The 23,614-nt window shown below is 35.5% G+C and overlaps 1 protein-coding gene across 11 annotated transcripts in view; it reads right to left on the bottom strand.

Moving 5' to 3' along the window:
• The window catches only part of AGTPBP1 (ATP/GTP binding carboxypeptidase 1), a 170,933-nt gene that overhangs the window by 59,071 nt on the left and 88,248 nt on the right, over positions 1-23,614 (bottom strand). For all 11 annotated transcript variants that reach the window (XR_012332465.1, XR_002177387.3, XM_019940383.3 and 8 more), the window contains 4 exons: positions 16,462-17,177; positions 7,636-7,719; positions 6,447-6,533; positions 6,213-6,361 (listed from right to left, as the gene is read on the bottom strand). Coding sequence is in view for 9 of the 11 variants with exons in the window: in XM_019940383.3 (XP_019795942.2) it covers positions 6,213-6,361; positions 6,447-6,533; positions 7,636-7,719; positions 16,462-17,177 (1,036 nt within the window). In the remaining 2 variants the exon portion in view is untranslated. The remainder of the gene's footprint in view (positions 1-6,212; positions 6,362-6,446; positions 6,534-7,635; positions 7,720-16,461; positions 17,178-23,614) is intronic.

Here is a 23,614-nt window from a genome sequence, read left to right as displayed (position 1 = left end):
TTCTCCTTACTTTTATTCAATATAATATTAGAAGTCCTAGCCACAGCTTTCAGATAACAAAGAGTAATAAAAGGAATCCAAATTGGAAAACAGAAAGTAAAACTGTCATTGTTTGCAAATGACATGACATTATATATAGAAAATCCTAAAGACACCACCAAAAAACCACTAGAACTCTTCAATGAATTCAGTAAAGTTGCAGGATTCAAAATTAATATATAGAAGTCTGTTGCATTTCTATACACTAACAACGAACTATCAGAAAGAGAAATTAAGGAAACAATTCCATGTACCAATGCATCAAAAAAGAATAAAATACCTAGGAATAAACCTACCTAAGGAGGTAAAAGACCTGTACTCAAAAAACAAAAGGACACTGATGAAACTGAAGAAGACACAGATGGAGAGACACATCATGTTCATGGATTGGAAGAATCAGTATTGTTAAAATAACCATACTACCCAAGGCAATCTACAGATTTAATGCAATTCCTATCAAAATACCAATGGCATTGTTCACAGAACCAGGACAAATAAATTTAAAATTTGTATGGAAACATAAAAGACCCTGAATAGCCAAAACAATCTTGAAAGAGAAGAACAAGCTGGAGGTACCATGCTCCCTGACTTCACACTACACTACAAAGCTTCAGTAATCAAAACAGTATGGTACTGGCACAAACATGGATACACAGATCAATGGAACAGACAAGGAGCCCCGAAATAAGCATGCACCCCAATGTTCATATTATTACAATAGCCAAGATATGGAAGCAACCTAACTGCCCATGCACAGATGAATGGAAAAAGAAGATGTGGTGTATACACACACACACACACACACACACACACACACACACACACACACACACGGAATACTACTCAACCATAAAAAAGAATAAAATTTGCCATTTACAACAATATGGGTGGACTAGGAGGGTATTATGCTCAGTGAAATAAGCCAGACAGAGAAAGACAAATACTGTATTTTATCATGTATATGTGGAATATAAAAAATAAAACAAACTAATGAACATAAAAAGAAACAGAATCACAGATATTGTGAACAAACAAACTAGGTTACCAGTGGGGAGAGGGGAGGTGGGAGGGGCAAGATAGGGGCAGGGGATTAAGAGGTACAAAGTACTATGTATAAAACAATTAAGCATCAAGGATATTGTACAACACAGGGAATAGAGCCAATATTTTTAATAACTATAAAGGGATTATAATTTATAAAAATTTTGAATCACTATGCTGTACACCTAAAATTAATATTGTAAATCAACTATACCTCAATTAAAAAAATACCCTAAATGCTTGATCATCAAACAAAAATAAACTTAAATAAATTTAAGCAAATAAACTAGAAGTTAGAAAGAGAAAAAATATCAACCTGCAGGGAGGACAAGGGAGAAATTAATAAATTAAAAAAAAAAAACTTTTAAAGGAAATAATGAATAAAACTAAGAGCCAGGTTTTCAAAATAGTAAAATAAAACAAATTACGTTTTACGCACACACACACAAAAAGGAAAGCAAACAAGGGGACATGCAAGTACACATACTACAGATATCGCATACAACTCTCTGCTAGTGAATTCTGAAAATCTAAATGTCACCTGTGTAAGAAAAAATAAATAATCAGGACTGCCTCAGTAAAAAATAGAAAACTAGACTATATGGAGTCATATAAAACTGAAGAAGTTATCCAGATGCTCCCTCTCCCCCCAAAAAGGGGCACAGAATCAGACTACTTTACAGGTGCATTATTTCCAAGTTTCATGAAAACATATAAATGCTATTTAAACTGCTCCAGAACACTGGGTAGGGAAATAAAAGCTGTTCATTTAAGTGTTCAATGTTAGCATTAGCCTGCTTCCAAAACTATAAAAAGATAGTCCTCCACTCAGGAAATTGTCTTGTCTAACTTATGACCAATGATGTAAAAACCTTTAAACAAAATACTAACAAATGCAAAATATTTGTATTAAAGATTAACTCACAGGGCAAAACAGACTAATTTCTGAAACTCAAGGACGGTTTACTATTAGAAACATTACTAAATAATTATAACACAGCACATTAACAGCTCACAGCATTATATGGTCACACTGATAAATGCAAAAAGTGAAATAAAATATTTCTAATTTTAAAAATTCGGTAAAAATAGCAATTCTTTAGTATAAGAAAGAATATGTATCCCAAAACAAGCTGACATACATAACATAAATACTAGCAGGATTTCCCTGGCAGTCCAGCAGGTTAAGACTTCACGCTCCCAATGCAGGAGGCGCGGGTGCGATCCCTGGTCGGGGAACTAGGATCCCGCATGCCACGGGGCACCTCCACAAAAAAAAAGATACACACACACACACACACACACACACAAACAGCACTCACATTAAATTCAAAATCAAACAAGGATGCCCAAAGTCTCCTTTTAGTTTAAACAATCTCAAAGTTCCAGCCAAGCAATGAAACATATATGATATAACTAGGGATAAGGAGAAATTCTAGGGACCTACCAAGAAAATTCAAAATATCAACTGAGAAACTATGAGAACTAATAAGAAACTAAGGAGTCTGATTTTCAAGTAAACATATAAAAATCCTTAGCTTTCTTAATTATAAATAATAACAAGCTTGAAAATAGGGAGAAGTACTCTTTCACAACAGAAAAAAGAAATACATAAAATACTTAATAATGAAGGTATACTTAAGAAATATATGGAACTTACAAAAAGAAAACTAAAAAATTTAGGTGAGAACATAAAAAACTTGAGTAAACAAATACACCATGTTCGTAAGTGGCAAGATCGAATACAATATAAGAAATCCAATTTCTCCCACATTATAAGTTTAATGCAATGGAAATTTGGGGCACTTGATAAAATTACTCAGAATGATATTCAGAATAAACTATTCAGGAAAAATAAAGTTATAAAAAGTTGTTAAACTGTTTCTGAAAAAGACTACAGGATGTTAAACTATATTATAAAGTCAAAATAATTTTAAAAACAAAATGGTTCTAGAACAACAATGATGTTACACAAGACTGAAAGGTCAGAATAATTAAAATCAAGTGGTGCTAGAGCAACACACAGCCCCCAAACGAATGCTGGTATATTGTGAAGGCCACAGCTTGTGAGAGTTGTGGTGTTTCAAACCAAAAGGGATACACAGTATGACTAACAGGTCAGAAAAATTCCACCCAAATTCAGAAAGTCAGAAATTATGAATAAGCAATAGTGTGATACCTTAAACCAGTTTCTAATCTGTTTTTTTCTAAACTGACCGTTTTCTATAACAATTATAATAGGGCAACAATGTACAATGTCTTCTGAGTGATGTTCCCAATCCTGTTTTTACTAGTGGGTCAGGAATACAGTTGCAAATGAGTTACAAATGTCAACGTCTGACAACTCAATGAATTCATCAACAACAGTTTAAAACTCTTTTGAGAAAGAATTAGTTCAGCTAAAGCTGCTTAACTACAAACGATAGGATTACGTTAGATCCCAATTCACAGAATATACCAAAATAAATCCTGCATGGATGAAGTTAAATATAAACACTAAAATCATACTATCAAATGCACTTCAAAGAAGCTGAACTAATTCAACACTCCCACCAACACTGTAAGGACCCATTTTCCCTAGTCTTCACCAACATAAGTTCATTTCCTTTGAGAAATTCTACTTGGAGGAATTTATGGCAAAGCAATAATCAGAAACATACATACAAAAAAATAATTAAGGATATCTATTGCAACACAGCTCCTAATTTTGAAATGTTGAAAAAGACAAATTCTCGTCAATCTGTTATCATTTAAATAATTATTGTACATTACTCAACAGAATACTATACAAACATTAGTAATGATGTTGCTGAAAATATGTAAAGGCACAGGGAAATGTTTTTACAATATGTTGTGTAGTTTAAAAATATAGTTTACAAATGAGTTTTCATATTGTGATCCCAAATCTATAAAAGGGTAAAATTTAATTTTAAAATTATGTGAATGTGAATAAGTTTAAGGATGGCTAACAAAATGCTAAACAGCAGGTTTTTTTCTTCTCTTTCCTTCTTAGAGATTCTTCTCTACGAACATGGTGTATTTGTTTACTCAAGTTTTTTATGTTCTCACCTAAATTTTTTAGTTTTCTTTTTGTAAGTTCCATATATTTCTTAAGTATACCTTCATTCTTAAGTATTTTATGTATTTTATGTATTTCCTTTACCAAATTCCCTAATTTGGACAGTGGATCCCATAAGATCCACCGTTCCTAATCAGAAAAAAAAAAAAAAAAAAAACACATTTACAGCTGGCAGACAAAGAAATTCCACTTCTGTGAATGTGTAACTAAATTATTATACACACAAATATTTAGTACAATGTTTATCTCAGTAGTATTTAAAATAGAAAATAATTAGAAACAACTTAAATTGTAACAGGTCCACTAAACATTGTAATCATTTCATGATATAAGTCAAACCATAATGCTGTACACTTTAAAGTTATACAGTGCTGTAGGGTCGGTTATATCTCAATAAAACTGTAAGGAAAATAAAACAAGTCCAACAAAAGAATGTTTGGATAAATGAGTTACAGAACTTCCATAGGATGTCCATTAAACTCTGCTTCAGATGGATATTTAATAACCAGAAAAATACTGACAATATAAATATAATGGTTGGTTAAAATACACACTATGAAACTGCATAGGTTGTGAGCATTATTTTTTTAAATAAATACATAACTATATGTATGGAAAAATCACATACTGCATTATTTTAAAAGCTGGAAAGAAACAACAAACATTAAAATAAGTTTCTCGGGCTTCCCTCGTGGCACAGTGGTTAAGAATCCGCCTGCCAACGCAGGGGACATGGGATCCAGCCCTGATCCAGGAAGATCCCACATGCCGCAGAGCAACTAAGCCTGTGTGTCACAACTACTGAGCCTGCACTCTAGAGCCCACACAATAAGAAGCCCGTGCACCACAACGAAGAGTAGCCCCTGCTCACTGCAACAAGACCCAATGCAGCCATAAATAAATAAATAAAATTTATAAAAAATAAACAAATAAAATAAGTTTCTCTGGATGATGTACTGTTGATGGTTTTAATTTTCTTAACAACACTGTGTTTTCCAAATTCTCCACAAAGTGGGTTTGGAAAGGATGATACACATACAAAAATACCCAAAGGGCTGGAGAAACTTAAAAACTAAAGCAGCCATCTGTCTCACTGTTTTGACTTAGTTTTACAGAATTTTATTCATTTTAAATTTAAAATGACACTAAAGGAAAAAATTATCACACAGAAGTATAGTTTTATTTTAATAGAGAAGCAGCGCTCCAAAATGTGTGCTTTTAAGTGTAAAAATTAAAATATTTTAATGAAGCTTAAAGTAGTAAGTACTATTTTATAAAAGTGAATAAATAAATACAGTTAGCAAAAATGCCATCTACCTATAGCACTGGTATTTGAAACCCTGGCTTTGGTATTCCAGTACAGCTATGTAAGATGTAACCATGAGAGGAAATCTGGTGAAGAGAACATGGAATCTTTCTGCAACTTCTGTAATACTTTAACTTTTTAGGAATCTATTCAAAATAAACAGTTAAAAAGAGACTGCTTTATGTAATTCTCTTCTGGATGAACAGACTTTATTAAAAACTTGATTTTAAGCAGCATACATAATAAATCTTTATAGCTGTATTCAAGTTGGATGAAATCAACCTCACTTATTACATTTGTTTGTTCGTTTTGTTTTGCTTTGTTTTTTGCGGTACGCGGACCTCTCACTGCTGTGGCCACTCCTGTTGCAGAGCACAGGCTCTGGACGCGCAGGCTCAGCGGCCATGGCTCACAGGCCCAGCCACTCCGTGGCATGTGGGATCTTCCCAGGCTGGGGCACGAACCCGTGTCCCCTGCATCAGCAGGCAGACTCTCAACCACTGCGCCACCAGGGGAGCCCCACTTATTACATTTTAAAGGGCTTGCTTTTATAAGGGTAACTCTTTTCACCAACAAAGCAAAGCTTAGTTTATGTCAAATCTTGCATAAATATCTGAATTTTGAAAACTAGAAAAAACAAAAGAACACTGAAACTTTAAAAAAACATTAGTAATTTTTTAAAAACTTCTATCCTACAGTTACAATGCCTGCATGCCCTCTAAATTAGGAAAGAAAACTTTGTCTTACCATAATTAAATTGACTGTTGGACTTTTCACAGTTAATGATGTTGAACCTATAAGCAATGCTTGGTCGCATTCCACTGACTTCAAAGTAAAACCACTGATGATAATGATTACTATTTATATCTGAGTTCAGAATAAGGTCATATTCATTTCTGAAAACAGAAAATAAACAAATTTGATGAAAATTAGGAAAATAATCTGTGCACATACAAAATGGGAAAATTTTTAATGACTTACTTTCTAATTTGAATTACTTTGCGCAGATTCCCAGATTCAAATTTGGAGTTAAACTTCAAAATATCTCCTTCTTCTGGAGTGGTATAACTAAATGAAATTTTAAAGTAAGAATAATAAAATACGTTGCATTTAAACAACTGAGCAAAAAATAAAACTACACTACAGATTAAAAATACACCATTATTGCTGCCTCACCCTCCTCATTATTTTTAAACCAAAGAACAAAACCAACACAAGCAAAATACAAACTTTGGCTAATATTTATAGACAAAAAAATTATAATTACGAGTAGAGATTTGTTCCCACATTTATAGTCAGTGTTAATTACAAAAATTTTAGAAATAACTAAGAAGTTATGAATAAGGTAGATTTGTTTTTCATTTTTGAGAATATTATTTCAAACTCAGTCATTAGCTCTGACATAACTTTACCCTAACTCTCTAACAAAAATCTTTTTAAAATGTTTTATTTCTTCCAAATGAGACTACTGAAATATGAAACTTCCCCAAAATATTAGAATGTTGAGGGAGAGGGAAAACCCACGTGCAGGCTGATTAAGTTTCTTATTTGATAAACAGTAGTCACCTTCATCATTTTTCATTTTCACTTATTTACTTATATTTAAACCATAAAATACAATGGTACCAGTGATAATCCTAAATTGGAAGTGATGTTAAAACATCAAGAATCACAAACAAATGGCTTCAAAGGTCAGGCAAGTAACTTAAAGGACTGAAGCAGACTGTAAGCAGTAAGAGACAAAAGAGAGAAGTGGGGACTGTGGAGAGGTAGGAAGCATATGTTCCTTCTAAAGGGGATGGCAATTTGTTGTCCTAAGGAAATGAAGGCTCAGTATTACAGGACAAAATTGCAGCATTCATGTGGTATCTCCACTCTCTTAAGTGGAGGTAGTTTCAGTTTTTAAAAACAAAGCATCAGTTTGTGACCTTTCCCTTATTAAACCCATTAAAAGCCCACCTAAGATCAAATAAAAGCTTGCCGTATATTCAATTTAAGTAAATAAACATGATTTACATTACCATTACATCTCTGCTAGAAGATCAAAACGTAGTGAGGGTTAACTAGGTGGAAGTTAACTATATTTTTTTGTCTTTTAAAAGAACACTGAAATTTTACAGTAGGAATAAAACCAATAAAAGTAAAACAAACAAACAAAAAGAATACTTACTTTGGGTTATCTAAGTCATATACCACTCGATCTATTATATCACTCTGATGTATTAGCCTCTCAATATCTTGGGCAATTTTTGTCCTGAAATCATAAAAAAGAAGTTTGACCAAAATTCATTATTATCTCCCAAGTAAGTTTTGGATTAAAAAGTATAAAATGATAAAAATATTTCTTAAAATAAAAATGATCACTCCTCTACATATTTTGTGTACAAAAAAAGAATCAATTCATAACAAGACAAAAAACAGTATTTTAAAAGTCTGAGTTACAGAAAATAACTAGCTACAAGGCCAATAGTTTTCGAAAAAAAAAATCTTGAATGTCTATTATGCTTTTCTACATAGAAATTCTTAATCTAGCAGTTACGCAGTTAAGCATAATTTATTAATTTTTATTTTACAAAAAATAACTCATTATTCGCAAAGCAGTATATCAAGAAATAAACCCAGTACCAAAGGCTTGTGATATAAATCCTTGATTTAGAGTCAATGTTGTAGCTTTCAAAAGTCAAATTCTTTCTAAAGAAACAAACTTTTAAAAAGCTATTAATTATAATAATAACAAATCCAAAATTTATATCAACCAGATCCCCAACAATGAAAGAGATGGCACTTACGTACACACCATACCAAAAAATACAAGTGTTCAAGTATGGTGAATGACTAAATACATCCATTTGTCAAAATAATTTATTAAATCTTAAGGTTGATATCTACCACAAATGTGCAAACACTTAATACATACAAAAGTTTGGGGCTTTACTTAAGGAAAATGGTATTAAAAGGCTGATATAATAGCTCAGTTCCACAGCAATGTTCTGTAATGTAAAACAAGGTAAAAAAGCTCGACACCTACAGGGCCAGCAGGTGATGTACCTGAGGAGACCTGTGGAAAACTGGGGAACTGCAGGCTCTGTCTAAAAACAACTGAATGTTGCCAGGTAGGAAACAGAGGTTAAGGATGTCATACCAATTTTCCGAGAAACAGCAGAAACTTGGATCTCTATGTGGGATCTCTCAAATGTTAAATGTTAGCATTCAGTTAAAAAACAAAAACCTCTGCAAGTGAAGCTAAAATCACGAGCAAGTTGAATATGGCCTACAGGCCACTGGTTTTCAACCTCTGACACTGCATTTTAGGAGATATAACTCCCCATTTATATTAAATTTAGATTAGACCTAAAACTAATACCTGAGGGAAATCTTGCCCTGCCCTCAGACCTCATTAATAAAGAGGACAATTAGTCTTTTATTCATACATTTGTGTTAAGCAGCACAGCTTTCATAAAAGATATCAATCCTTTGTTACTTTACCTCAGCTGCCTATTAAAATATATGGCTCTCTAGTCAAAACAAAACAATAAATATTTTCTAGGTACCCTTGGGGACTATAACCTCAAACTTATTGACATTCATCATCAAAGGCTTGGCTCAGAAGAAAATAATTTGTGTAAGGTGGTCTGAAAAATTTGCAGCCCATTCAGTCTAGTAAATACTCAAAAGTTCACATGATATGTGGCCAACACCAAAACTGTACTTTTGTTAGGTTTCAACCAATACAGAACAACATTATGAGAAACAATTTAGTACACCTCATTGCTATATTTACTCAACCATCAGGATATTATGGGATATGTTGTTCATTACATAAGTATTCTCTGAGGACCAGTAGAAGATATTCTTCATGCGTATGGTATAAACACATATATATGATCACTATGTATGAATGCCTAACAGGACAGGCTCATGACGCAGACCAGGCTGACTCTTGGCTCTGTCATTTGCTAGCAGTGTTACCTTGGATAAGTTCCTCAAGAATCCTAAGTTTCAGCATAGTCTTCCATAAAACAGGAGAGATAATAGCAATTTCCTCATAGAGCTGTTATACCATTAAATGACATAATTTATAAGCATATACACACTGCATACAAAGTGCTTTTTACTTATTTCTGTGTCTGGCCCATAAAAACCACCCAATATAAAAGTTTTCTGCTAGTGTTGCTCCTACTAATACTTCTATTATTTCCATTCCAGAAGTACATGAACCATTCTAAACGTGATATAAAGAAATCCAAGGTTTTGCTTTCCTTATTTTGCTTTTGCCACAATTCCTTCACCTACGTTTTTAATTTTAAATTTCTCAACAGGTAATATATTGACCTGGTACAAAAATCAAATATTACATAAAAGTATAAAATGAAGACTCTCACTTTCAACACAACCCACACTGTTCATGTATCCAGTTAACTACTTTTATTACTTTCCTTCCGCAAGCACCTTGATTATTTTATTTAATAATACATCTTGTAGCTCTTTCTATCAGTGTACAGAGATCTTTTTGTTTTTTAATCATTGCAAAGTATTCATTGAATGGATATACCATAATTTATTTAACTAGTCTCTGATTGATGGGCATTTGAGTTGCTTCCAATCTCAAAACAATGCTAAAATGAAAAACTTTGAACTTAGAGGTGCAAATTACATGTGTATATGTACATATATATCGTATATATATATGTATATATATATATCATAAATTTTCAGATGTGGGATTAATGTGTCAAAGGAATCTAATTTTGATAGACTCTGTCAGACTGCCCTCCACAAGAGGTATTGTCAATTGAAAATCCCACTATCAATGTATGTGAGAGCCTGTTTCTCCACAGCCTCATCAATAGAATATACTGTCAAGCTTCCACATTTTAGCCAATTTTTGATATGTGGGAAATGATATCTCAGTACATTTTAATTTGCATGGTGGGACGGGGGGAGGGAGGTCCACGAGGGAGGGGATATATATGTACATAGAGCTGATTCACTTCGTTGTACAGCAGAAACTAACATAACATTGTAAAGTAATTATACTCCAGTTTAAAAAAAAAAAAAAAAGTCTCTTACTTTGAAAAATGCTGAACATATTTCTGAGGTTAAGAGTCACCACGTTTCTTTGCCATTTTTTTCATTTTATTTTGCTGAAAGTATTTTTGTAAAATACCTTAAATGCTTTTTTAAAACAAGGTAACGAATTATATTTTATAATAAAATATCTATTCTTATAAAATACAGCTAGGCAATTTTTCTAAAACATACAGAAAAACAATGTGAAGAAAATCAAAATGCTAATTTTATGTAATATGAATACAAGGAAAATACACCAAAAAATGCTAAGCACACTTTAAACTCAGATGCTTCATTTTAATTTTTGATCCAACTTAAACCAAAAATATGGATTTCAAGTAATCATCATTATGTATTTACAATAATTTTTTTAAAAATGTCACTGCATTATCCACATTGAGATATGAATCTTATAATGGATTTTTCCCCTTCCAAATGAGGTGAAGAGATTTTTAATGAAATTTTATTCATTTATTGTACTTTCTTTTAAAAAGATCAGTGATTACATACAAGAAAGATTATCATAAAGTAGAAATTCAAAATGACAAGAAGATATTTTCACTGAATAATTTTAAGGGATCTAATGCTTCCTTTTCTGAAAATGATAAAATAGTAAATCCTCATTAATTCTGACATCAGTCATTTACAATGTTACTGCACTCAGATAGTGACTGAGCTAAAAGTTGACATTTACAAAATGTTTATCATTTGCTCAAAAAATAAGTTTCAGAAGATGAGGCAAATAAGATAAACAAACTAGAATCCATATCCTCAATGTATTTCAAAAAAAAAGGAAGCACTTCTGAGTATTTTAGTAACACCTATTACCTGGCCCATATTTGATATTTTATTACAAATACAGAACCATAAAGCCTTCAGACTACCTAGCTACAGCGGTCAGCAAAGTTTTCCTGTATAGGGTCAGACAGTAAATAGTTTAGGCTTTGCAAGGCACATGGTCTCTGTCACTACTATTTAACCTTGCCACTGTGGTGAAAGAACAGCCATAGATGGTACATAAACAAACAGGACTGGCTGTATTCCAATAAAACTTTATTTATGGACACAAATATGAATTTCATATAATTTTAATGTGTTACAAAATATTATTTTTCTTTGGATTTTTTTGAGCCATTTAAATATATAAAAACCATTCTTCGCTGGTGGGCTGAACATAAATAGGCAGTAAGCTGTATTTGACTTGTGGGCCATAGTTTGCTATCCCTGGTCTAGATGAATTATCAAACTTTCTTGACCGTGACCTTCAAGAAATACATTAAAAAAATCACAGCCCTACATACACACACATGCACGCAAGCGCACACACACATACACACACACACAGCTGAAACAAAAAGTTTATAAAACAATACCTGGCTGCACTAGATGTGACACACTGCTATTTTCTCTTTCAATACTGGCTACTAATGGACATCAACCCACAGTTTCAAAAACAGTGGTCTGCTTTTAGTTAAGAAAATTGGTATCTGGAGAAATAAAGTTATTTGTTCAAATATACACACACAAAGTCAGTGGGAGAGCCCAGTCTAGAATCCATGTGTTTCGACTTGCTTTTCAGAGTATCCTGACCTGCCAAAACGCCTCACCATGCCACATGGCCTCAGCACTCTCAAGTCCAATTGTCCAAGTATTGCCGCTACAGGCATTTGTTCTTCCAGTCTCAAATTAATGTCACCTGAAGGAACAAATAATTCTGAAGTTTTCTACCCGTTATTCAAAAATGATGGGAGAAAAGAAGCTTTGACACATTGCATCTCTCTGCATCGGGATGACACTGCCCACCACAAATTCCACATAAATACTTGACAAATATTGGCAGAGTACATAAAATAAGGAGAAAAAGAGTAACAACCCTCAAATATGAGAGTATTGCTGCCTAGTATGTACTGATAATTCAGAAACATTTTAAGTATATATTTTTTGCATTAGTTATATCTAAAGCAATTAACATTACTGGGGAAAGTCCTACACATCTAAATAAACAGAATCATAATGTTTGGTTTCACTGACATAGAGTTATATTCCTGCCTCACATCAAATATCTGACACCCATGGAAATTTTGACAAATGATATGAAAATGGAAATTATGACAAATAAGATGAAAGGTGTTCGTTGCAACTCACAGTCACACAAAATATATAATGATGCAGCAAAAGAGACTAGCAAAGGTTAGATTACTTCATAATTTCTGACTTATTTCTGTTGTAACAAATCAGAAGACAAAAAAATATTTTTATCAAGGTGATGAAAATCAGTGGGGTAAGAAATCTTTGAAAATTCCAAGATAAAAAGATCATCTAACCCTCCAAGGTGTTTTAGGGTCTTACTTTTCTCATTGTAAATTTTCCAGAGTGGATGCAGGAAACCAGGTTGTAAATCATTGAGTGTTCTGTGTTTTCATTTCCTTGAGCTCAATCTCCTATGCACTTTAACTTGCACCAACTCACCCAACTTTAAAACACATATCCCAACTCTGAGTGACATTTTTAATCATTTATCATGCTGTTTAGTTTCAAAATTATATTTTAAAGCTTTGGTTTGAATAACATAACAAACTCCGTGGTACATAACCCTGTGTAGAGAGGCAACAGAAAAAGTCAATTACTTCAGGAAAAAAATCGAAGGTGGCCTAATATACTCAAGAGGTCGAACTTCTAATCTGTTGATTAGATGAGTAAAGCAATTGCAAGGTCTGTGTTTCAGGAATGAGGTGAAAGAATTCACCATAAATATGAAGAAAGAGAGGAGGATTGAGAAGAGCCACAGTAATTCCAGTTGGTATAAACTTCTCCTCTACCAGGAAAGGCACAGTCCTGGGGAGACAGCAAGTAGACTATGGGACTGTGGGTGGAATAATCCTCTCTTAAAGACCCAGCCAGGCAATGACAAAGCCCAACACTAGAAAAAGCTGCTCAAAGAGACAGAGGCCACCAGAGTTGAGGGTGTAGCTCCCCACCTGCAGCACAGACATTTTGAAAACCCACAGAGTAGGTATAACAACTATTCGAAGCCATGATACATTTATTTGCAGTACAGCTACACTTAATTAAAACAAGTTTCTTTACTTATCAATATCAATAAATGTATCAACTGAAAAGGTGATCTAATGTCAATCAGAGGCTCTGCTTAGCAGGAATTTATGTCTTTTATTAGCACAAATGGGTAAAATACTTAAATAAGAGTCTTGACTGAGAAAAGCTTTCATAACAAAGTCCATGAGGGGAAATAAGAAGGATCCTTGGTAGTTAAATTAAGGCTGAGAATCAGAGACCTATATAATAGTTATAGCCCAATTCCACAACCTTCCTTCCTTCTAATCTTACTTCAGATATTATAGGCTAATAAGGAAAACTAAAACTTTCAGACTGAGGCAATTTAATGAGGAAACTTGCTCTCAGCATTTAAAGAACACTTAAAGTTCAGGAAGTGCTTTCTGTAGCCAAGATGACATCTTTGACTTCCAGGAGATAGAGAGGCTAAGCGGTGATGCTGAAAAGGAGAAAAATCTGGCTGCTGACTGATTCTGACTCATGCCAGGCATGTCAGTTCAGGTCCTTTGAAAAGCAAATGCCAGACACAATCACAATCTCTTGCAGCCAACTGTGCAAGAGATCTATTAGGGGAAACACGTGTGAAAAACAAAGGGGAAAGGGAGCAGCAGTTAGGCGTGACAGGCCTTCAGGTCTGTCCAAAAAGCAGATTTTACCTCTGGGAAGAGAGAGAACACTGAGTAGGAGAGCCTCACACTGCAGTGCAGCTCTGCAAAAGTCTCGACCATGCCAACAAGAAGCCACAGAGCAAAGACTGCCTATGATCAGATCCCCGCATTGGTCAGGAATGGCTCAGCTCTAGTACCATCATCATGGTCAGCCAATGGCTGAAGCAATGCAGAGAGGACATGGTCTCAGCAATAATACTGCAAGGGATCTCCAAAATACAGTGGCTGAAGGCTGGGGGCAACTAAAAGCCTCACAGCAGGTTCTCTCAGGAAGGGAGAGATGAGAAACTCATTGCCATGGCTGCCACAGCCCACCCTTGTGCTGCATGGATCCACTTCTCCATCCATCTTTGGAGAGCAGCTGCTCCACAGTTCCTGTGGGCCTCTACTAAGGAGACACTTAGAAGAAAAACATGAGCAGGACAAACGCTGTCCCCATCCATCACTGCAATTATTCTCAGGGCTGCAACTCATCTCCATCCTCCGATATCTATCAAAATTCCCCTCTGCCTCACCTATCACACCTCTGCAGGTCTTGGTAGCTGCTGTGATTAAGTGACCCAAACATTCCTTAGGTGTCTGAGACCCTGGCAATCATATCATCCTCATTCCAGGGTGGCCGTCATGTGTCCACTCACACTTAAAGTTAGTGGATCACTTGAGTGCCACCCATGGTCAACCTGCTGCCATTGTGTAGAAGCAATCCTACCTCCTTTAGCTGATCTGGGTCCTGTCTGCTGGTCCTACACACAAGAGACTAAAGTAAATCACTGGCAACCACAGCTTGCAGTCAAACTGTACCCTTGCTATGTCCCCTGTGGAAAGACTACACCCACTTTGGGGCTAGGACTACTAACGCTGCAGAGCTCAGAGGTGCAGGGACACACGCCTGCACAAAGTTCCCCAGCGGGACACTGTGAGCTACAGTAAGTAGGACTATTTCTGTTTCCACCTCCTGCTTCCCAGACCCATTAGTCTTTCTACTGGGGATACAGAACCAAATGGAAGTTTCTAACTTAGTGCCTATACTGCATCCTGTAAGACTGCAGCCCATCCTTGCAGAGTATTTCCTCTGAGTTGGAGCTTCATCTGTGCCTTCTGAAGGCCACTCCAGCACTCCAAGAGGCCCGTCGCCTCTGGATGATGCAGTCTGTAATACAACCGGTGGATGACAAGGCAAAGGCCCACCCTCCCACCCCCACCACCCCACGTCCCAGCAAAGTCAGTCACTTGTTCTGATGCTATGTTGTATGTGATTCCACACCTATGGATCAAGGAGTCAACTGGTAGCATTAAACATATACTAAGTTGCCAAGTAAAAATGATTAATTATATACTAAATATAAAAAATAAATAAGACACAGGTGTTGCCTTAAAGGAGCTCATAGTCTAAAGAGGATCAAATATGCACAGTAATGTCTTCCTTCATCATCACATACCATACCCATAGCAAGAACATATACATGTTCTTAAGTACTGGTAAGCCACCGTCACAAACCCTTAATCATAATCTCTGAAAATAGTCAACTTGCACCAAAAATGTATTTACGTGCCCAATATTCACTAGTTGACAACAGTTAATACTAACCATAATTTTTAAAATTAATTGGCAATATTTAATAAGTTCGGTCCTATGAATCCCAAATTTTTATATTGTATATTTCCAATCCCAAATTTTACAACAAAATAATGCTGCCCATATTGGTATTTTTAGATTATATACCTAAATCAAGTTCAAATAATAATCAAATTACTAAATTAATATATAACTAATATACTATTTTTTTCAAAGATTACTAAACAATCTTCTTATATTTTCAGAATCATTCTAAATAGAAAATTTCTAAATTGTACAATGGTCAGGTTTATTATGCTGGCTTCATTTGAATAGGTAATGAACTTAGAAAATAAAGTAAACCCATACAGACAATTTCAAAACAATGCAAAATTTCCAAAGCAGGATAAAAAATGACACTAACTTCATTTTTTTTCTTTTGATAGGCAAGAAGTAGATTTATTACTACAGGTTGCTTGTGAGGGATACAAGCGGGAGGTGAGGGGGCTCTGATGACACTAACTTTAATTAAGAGTAATTTTCTTCCTAAATACCCAAAGCAGTTTTTTTCAGCATGCTCCATATTTTGACAATGATCTTGTTTATGAGGAAGAGGAAATCTACAACTCACCTTTGTACACCATAAGGCCTTTCCAAAATAGGCTCTTTGAATGGAGGAGGAACGTGACCAAAATAATCAGGGTAAGCCACCTCTGAATAATCTGGGACAGACTTTGTACTTTTCACAATCTCAATATAAAGATCTGAGTCGTGGAGTGTTGGTCCATCAGGAACTTCAACTAATGCTTGTTCCACTGATGCAGTAGACTCAGTGTCTTCATCATCCTCAGTTTCGACTCCAGTACAGCAAAGCTTGCCTAGCTGAACAGTTCTTCCCTCAAACAGAACATTCCCACAAGTAGCCACGTGTGAACATGCATTAGCGCATGTAAGGGCAGTGACAGGGAGACTGCAGTCCTTCTTCATTCCTGCAGTAAAACCCGGGGCTGTTCGAGAAGGAATATTCTGCAATGTAATTCGGTCCAAGGCCTTCACAATATCATTGTTTAAGCCATGGCCCGATGAAATAGTTCTATTTTGATCACCTAGCTGCTGTTGTAATGTGCTGTCATTATCTTTAATGTCTTCTTTTGCCAGATCCGCACAGGCTGGTTTCTTATTATCTTCATCTCCTTTAGGAGACACAGTCGCCTTCATTACAACTCCTTTTCTTAAATTGCTGGAATTCCCAGACGCTTCCTCTCCTGCCGTGGGAACAACAATAGGGCCACGCACTTTTCCCTCAAATACAAAAGCTTTTGGTTCTCTGGAGATTAAATCATAGTCCTTTGAAAATAAAAAATAAGTTTAATCTTTTATATGTGAATATTTATACATATTACCAAAACTAAGATCATATTCATTTTATATGCTGATTCAGAAAACTAACATTTGAAAATTTTAAAGATGGATAAAACAGGGTATATTTTAATTTTGCTAATAAAAGACAAAATGTTTAACCAGCACAAAATTCATTACACTTAATTTTACTTTTTCTATTATAAAAATAGTGCCTATATATAACAAATATGAGAAATTTTAGAAAAGTATAGAGACATTAAAATCATCCAAAATCTATTAAAGGAAACAGAACAGCTAAATTGCTATTCACTAATTCAACAGATATTTAGAGTGTTTGTTTTGTGCCAAGCAGTTTCAGGCACTTAGAACCCATCAGTTAAAAAAAAAAAAAAACAACTCTTTCCTTTTGCAGCTTATATTCTTCTACAGAAGGAGGGGAGAGGACTGTCAATAGAAAAAGTAATAAACATGATACAAATATATTTTATGGGATGTTAGAGGGTAAAGTGTTAAAGCAAAAGAAGAGGGGGAAAGGGGTAATGTGGACTGGAAGTCCCAGGGGGAGGAGAGGTGGGTGGCAATATTAATGGCATTGATTAGGGAAGGCTCACTGAGCAGATATAAGCAAAGACAGAGAGGGCTGCCGGTTCCCAGACCCCTGAGTGGGAGAAGGCCTGGTGTGGTCAGAGAACAGCAAGGAGGTTAGGATGGCTGGAACAGATGGACCAAGATAAAGTCCAAGAGGTAAAGAGGACCAGACACTGTAGGGCCTTGCAGACTATTGTAAGAATTTTGCTTTTTACTCTGAATGAGACTGGGAGCCAATGGAGGGTTCTGAGAAGATGAGTGCCATGACATGACGTATTTGGGGAAGGGGGTGGGGGGAAAAGACAAAAACCAAAGCTGTAGTGCAGGCTTCTTAACCACAGCATTTAGGCATTTGGGGCTACGTAATTCTTTTTTGTTTAGTTTGATTCTGTCTTTCTGGGGAGAAGCGGGCGGGGGTAATAGAAGCAGGAAGACCAATTAAGAGTCCTCTGCAGTAATCTACGGAAGTTGGTAAGAAGTGGTTGGATTCTAAATGTATTGTGAGGCCAAAAAGACATGATATCCTGATAGACCAGATACAGGGTAAAAGGTACAAAGAGAGGTCACAGATGGTACCAAAGTATTTGCCTGAACAACTGAAAAGCATCAGGAGTTTAGCTTTGGAATGTTAAGTGTGAGCTAGTCACATATAGACAAGGATGTAAAGCAGGCAGCTGAATGTATGCATTGAGAATTCAGAAGAAAGGTGTATGCAGAAGATGTTACTTTGAGAGTCGTTCACATACAGATACTACTCCAAGCCATGAGACTGGAAATCATCAGTGGAAAGAAACAGACAGATAAGAGAAGACAAAAGACTGTACACCTCGGGATACTACAATCTTAAGAAGTTGAGGAGATGAAAATGAAACACTAGGAGATGGAGAAGAAAAAGCTGGGTTGGAAACATGAAAACCAGGAAAGAAAAGTGTCCTGGAAGACAAGTAAAAAAAAGGATGCTGCTGACAGATCAAGTAGGCTTTTCTCTTTTTATACTTTTAGACATTTTTTTGGTCTATGTAAGACTTTATCAAAAAAAAAAGAAAAAACTCAATGGATTTAACCTTCATTCTATTGCTGGGCATTAAATCCTTCACAGAATATGGAAGGATTTAAACAAACAAATAAGATGTATATTTAAGCCATTTCCAAAATTTTGCTATTATAAAGAACTCTGCAATGAACATCCTTTTGCATAAATTTTTTGTTTAGGATAATTTCCCAAGCACTGAAATGGCATTACAGAGCCAGATACTATAATCAATTTTAATGTTTAATACAAATTGTCTAAATGCCTTCCAAAAATATTAATACTATTCCCAGTAACTGTATATGAGAGGATCTATTTCAACTTTTCTCTTCCTTGACAACATTAGGTACTATAGTTTTCAAAAATTTTTTCTAAAGTGGTAGATAAGGGAAGAAATCTGCATTTAAAAATCTGTTGTAGGAAACCTGGTGGGCTAGTTATCTACCCCACAGAAACATTTACACTGTTAGAAAAGATATTAAAATATTTTGGGAGTTCCCTGATGGTCTAGTGGTTAGGATTCAGAGCTTTCACTGCCTTGACCCAGGGTTCAGTCCCTGGCCAGGAAACTGAGATCCTGCAAGCCATACGGCACGGCCAAAAAAAAAAAGATATTAAAACATTTTAAGTATGACAGCAAGTGAATAAGAAAGCAAGGATTAAAAACCAAATAGTAAGTGAAGACGGGATCCCAAAGCTGTAAGACTGAAGCTGGCTTTCACTTGAAAAATGTTTGTTAAAACAGGTGACCTAGGGTATAGGTTTTCCCATCTCAAAAAGTATAAAGAACAGGAGAGTAACCCAGAGCTTGCATAAAGTGGGGAGTCCAACAGAAGATACCCCTCCCATAAAGAGGAACCCCAGAAAACTAAACCGTCAATATAGAGGGCCTAGAAATATCCTACCACAAAACAAATAATAGCAAGGAAAGTCAACTGTCTCAAACCTTAGCACTTAAGAGGGTGAAGAATAGCACTACTCAAAAAATGGTACCACAAGCCTGCTATCACACCACATGAATTTGCAGCCCGAATTCACATTATCTGGGTGGTCCAAAAATCCTCAATGAGGAATTTAATCTATTACAGTGCTTGTCAAAAGCAGCAACAACAACAAAAACTTCTGGAATTTCCACAAAATTATAAAGAAAACGAGCAGCTTATGGTAAAAAAAAATTTTTTTTTTTAAGTTGCAAGTGTTTCCCTGGTGGCACAGTGGTTGAGAGTCCGCCTGCCGATGCAGGCGACGTGGGTTCGTGCCCTGGTACGGGAGGATCCCACAAGCTGCAGAGCGGCTGGGCCCATGACCCATGGCTGCTGGGCCTGCGCGTCCGGAGCCTGTGCTCCACAACGGGAGAGGCCACAATGGTGGGAGGCCCGCGTACCGCAAAAAAAAAAAAAAAAAAAAAAAACTGCAAGAAATTCAGACACTAAAACTATAAGACTAAGGAATGCCTATATCTAATATGTTCAAAGAAATGAAAGACAAGAAACAAGAAGTTAAAGACTGATGAAACATTTTTTTAAACCTTCTAAAATTCAAAAACAAATTTAAATGCCTAATGTATGTTTCTAATGATAGATTAGATGGAGCAAAAATTAGAACTAGGGAACTGGTAGACTGTTCTGATGAAATTACCTAAATGCAGCACAGAGAAACAAAGAGAAGGAAAACATTTTTAAAAAAAGAGTTAAAAGATATGGAAGAGAGATAGAAAATCTACATTCAATTAGAAATGCCAAAAGAGAAGAGAGAGGGAAAGAGAAAGAGGCAGTATCTGAAGAAGAGAATAAAGAATTTTTCCAAATCCTATGAGAAAACAACACTCACAGATTCCAAAACACAATGAATCCCAAGACTTAACAAATACGTACACTTAACAAACATTTCTGGGAAATGTAGAGCATTGAAGCTAAAGAAACAATCTTACAAGTCACCAGAAACAATTTCTTATAAAGTGAAAACATACACTCAACCCAGCAATTTCACTTGTAGGTATTTATCCAAGAGAAATGAAGGCATATTGCCTACAAGCTTTCCTACAAAAAAGCTTTGTACACACATGGTAGTATCAACTGTATTCATGATAGCCCAAAACTGCCAACATTACAATACTCATCAAGAAGTGAATGAATAAAGAAATCGTGGTATATTCATACAATGAAATACTACTCAGCAATAAGGGGGAAAAACCACTGATAAATGCAAAACACAGGTGAATCTCAAAAACATACTGAGCAAAAGAAGCCTTACACAAAAAAGGACATACTATATGAGTGCAGTTTTGAGAAATTCCAAAACAGGCAAAATTAACCTGGAGTGACAGCAGATCAGTAGTTACCTGGGCAAGAGATGAGGATATTGTCTAAAAAGAAACCCAGGCAGAATTTCTGGGGTGACAGAAACAATTCTATATCTTGACAGGCTTGGTAGCTACACAATTGTATATATCTGTTAAAACTCATTGAACCTAAGTATTTGTAATTTATTGCATGTAAATTACACTTAAATAAAGTTGATTTTAAAAAAGCAGCTAGAGGAAAACAGTGACTGACTTTCAAGAAGAATTACAAAATAAATATATATTTGGACCAAAAAAGAGACAGACAGACAGATACTATAAAACATTTCAAGCAGAAGGAAAGCAATTCAGACAGAAAGTCTGAGAAACAAGAAGAAATAAAAAATTACAAGGTAGTGAAAATGTACGTAAATCTTAAACACTGGATCTAAACACAAAGCAGTAGCATCATATGAGGTTCTTTTTTAAAGCTAGAGTTAAAATATAAATTCAAAGCATGTAAGTTTTGAAGGTTTGGGAGGTGTATATAAAGTATCCTAAGTTTCGTTTTATAATTAAGAGAAAAGAAAGATCCTAATTAACTTCAGAATTTAGTAAATACATATATTTACTATTTTATCAAGAGTAACTAGAGGGCTTCCCTGGTGGCGCAGTGGCTGAGAGTCCGCCTGCCGATGCAGGGGACATGGGTTCGTGCCCCAGTCTGGGAGGATCCCACATGCCGAAGAGCGGCTGGGCCCATGAGCCATGGCCGCTGAGCCTGCGCATCCGGAGCCTGTGCTCCGCAACGGGAGAGGCCACAACAGTGAGAGGCCCGCGTACCACCAAAAAAAAAAAAAAAAAAGAGGGGAAAGAAATAAACATAACAAAAGTCCATATGGTAAATGTCATCATGCTACCACAGATGTATGAAAACAGAGCTGTGAAAATGCAGGATTTTGACACTTCTAATATTCTGCTATCAAGAAACAAGAAAATAAAACTATACTTGTCACTACAAATAAATAATCATAGCTTTAAAAGCATGCGTAAGGTCCCCTTAAAAAAGTCTGTTGCTAACTACTTTAATAATTCTTTATGTGGACTTCAAATGCACTCATTCTGCCTCCGTCAGGCCATTGAATAGTAGCTTTAACACATCTGGAAACAAAGTGGGTGGTGTTCAGGTAAAAACAAACACATCAAGTAATTTTAAGCTTCAGTGGTTGATGTTGAAAGTGACATGCAAATCCAAGTGGAAAAAGTCATAATCAAAATTAATTCCATTTCTGTTTAATATCTCATGATCTGCCATCTCATATCATTGTATCATTTGATACAATGATAGCTGAAAAACATTCTTTCAAACACTTCCTATTTAGAGCCAACCAAATATTTTTAATTCTCAAAAATACATCACTTAAATATCACTGCCCATACACAGTTCCAACACACACTTAAAAAATTAGAGACTAAAGTGTATGAACAGTGCATTCCTCTGAAACTGAAAAATGAGAAAGAGTGCCAACACAATTACTTTAGAATTATTTTCCAATTACGCACATAGAAGAAAATGTGCTATTTCCCGCAACATATACTATATACATAGAGCTAACTATTCTACTTTAAGCTTTAAAAATATGGCATTAATAAATATGTACTATCTGAAATACTGGAAGTAACTTCTTTTGCTTAAACACAGTAAAAAGGGGTAACTCACTTGGGAAGAATCCTCAGAGCTCTTAACAATCAGACACACCTGTCTTTACCATCTGACCCTGGTCACACCAAGTCAGGCCAAAAGTAGGAGTCTGTTCTAGGAGCAGCCAAACTAAAGCACAAGTTGGCCAGCTCTTCAAAGGTGCCAAGCAGGAAACCATCACGGGTGGCCTATTCTGGTTGTTGAACTAATAGGCAAACATACCAGTACTCATCAACATAGTCTACAAGAAAAGAACTGGCTTGTGAAATAATGAGGATCAAAATCCTGACCTTAACACCTATTAAAAAACTAGTCATCTCTATTCCCACATCAAAACTCCTACAGTTTTTACTCACATTATATAATTCTTATATGTATACAAATAGAGAAGAAAATAGGTCATTTCTTCACAGAATAATCAATTCCTTCCCCAAACCCCTTCCACAATATATTTTTTCTGCTTTAGATTGGCAGTATTTGTTATCTCTGGAGTTTTATTTTAAAGTGGTTCTTAGTTGGGCACAAAAGTGTGCAAAGAGCAGCCGGATACTTCCTGTAGGTGGTCTGAAAGAAAATCACCCTGTATCTTTTCCCAAATGCCTCTTCTTGTCTTCTTCTTTTTCTTTGACAAATAACCTCTCCTTCATTCCTGCCCTCTTTCTACTACCCCTGATTTCAACGTACCTTCCAACATACCCCAAATCTATGGGGAGTACCAAGACACTGGGGGAGGGGGAGAGGGAGCAACTTGCTGCTTCTTCTATTGCATCCAAAAGCTCATTAGTTCCCAAAGAGAAACCTGAATAATTAGAACTGTGAAA

Source organism: Tursiops truncatus, chromosome 6, assembly GCF_011762595.2.
Source record: "Tursiops truncatus isolate mTurTru1 chromosome 6, mTurTru1.mat.Y, whole genome shotgun sequence".
In the NCBI taxonomy this organism is placed as follows: domain Eukaryota; kingdom Metazoa; phylum Chordata; class Mammalia; order Artiodactyla; family Delphinidae; genus Tursiops; species Tursiops truncatus.
This window is presented reverse-complemented; position numbering and strand designations above follow the sequence as displayed.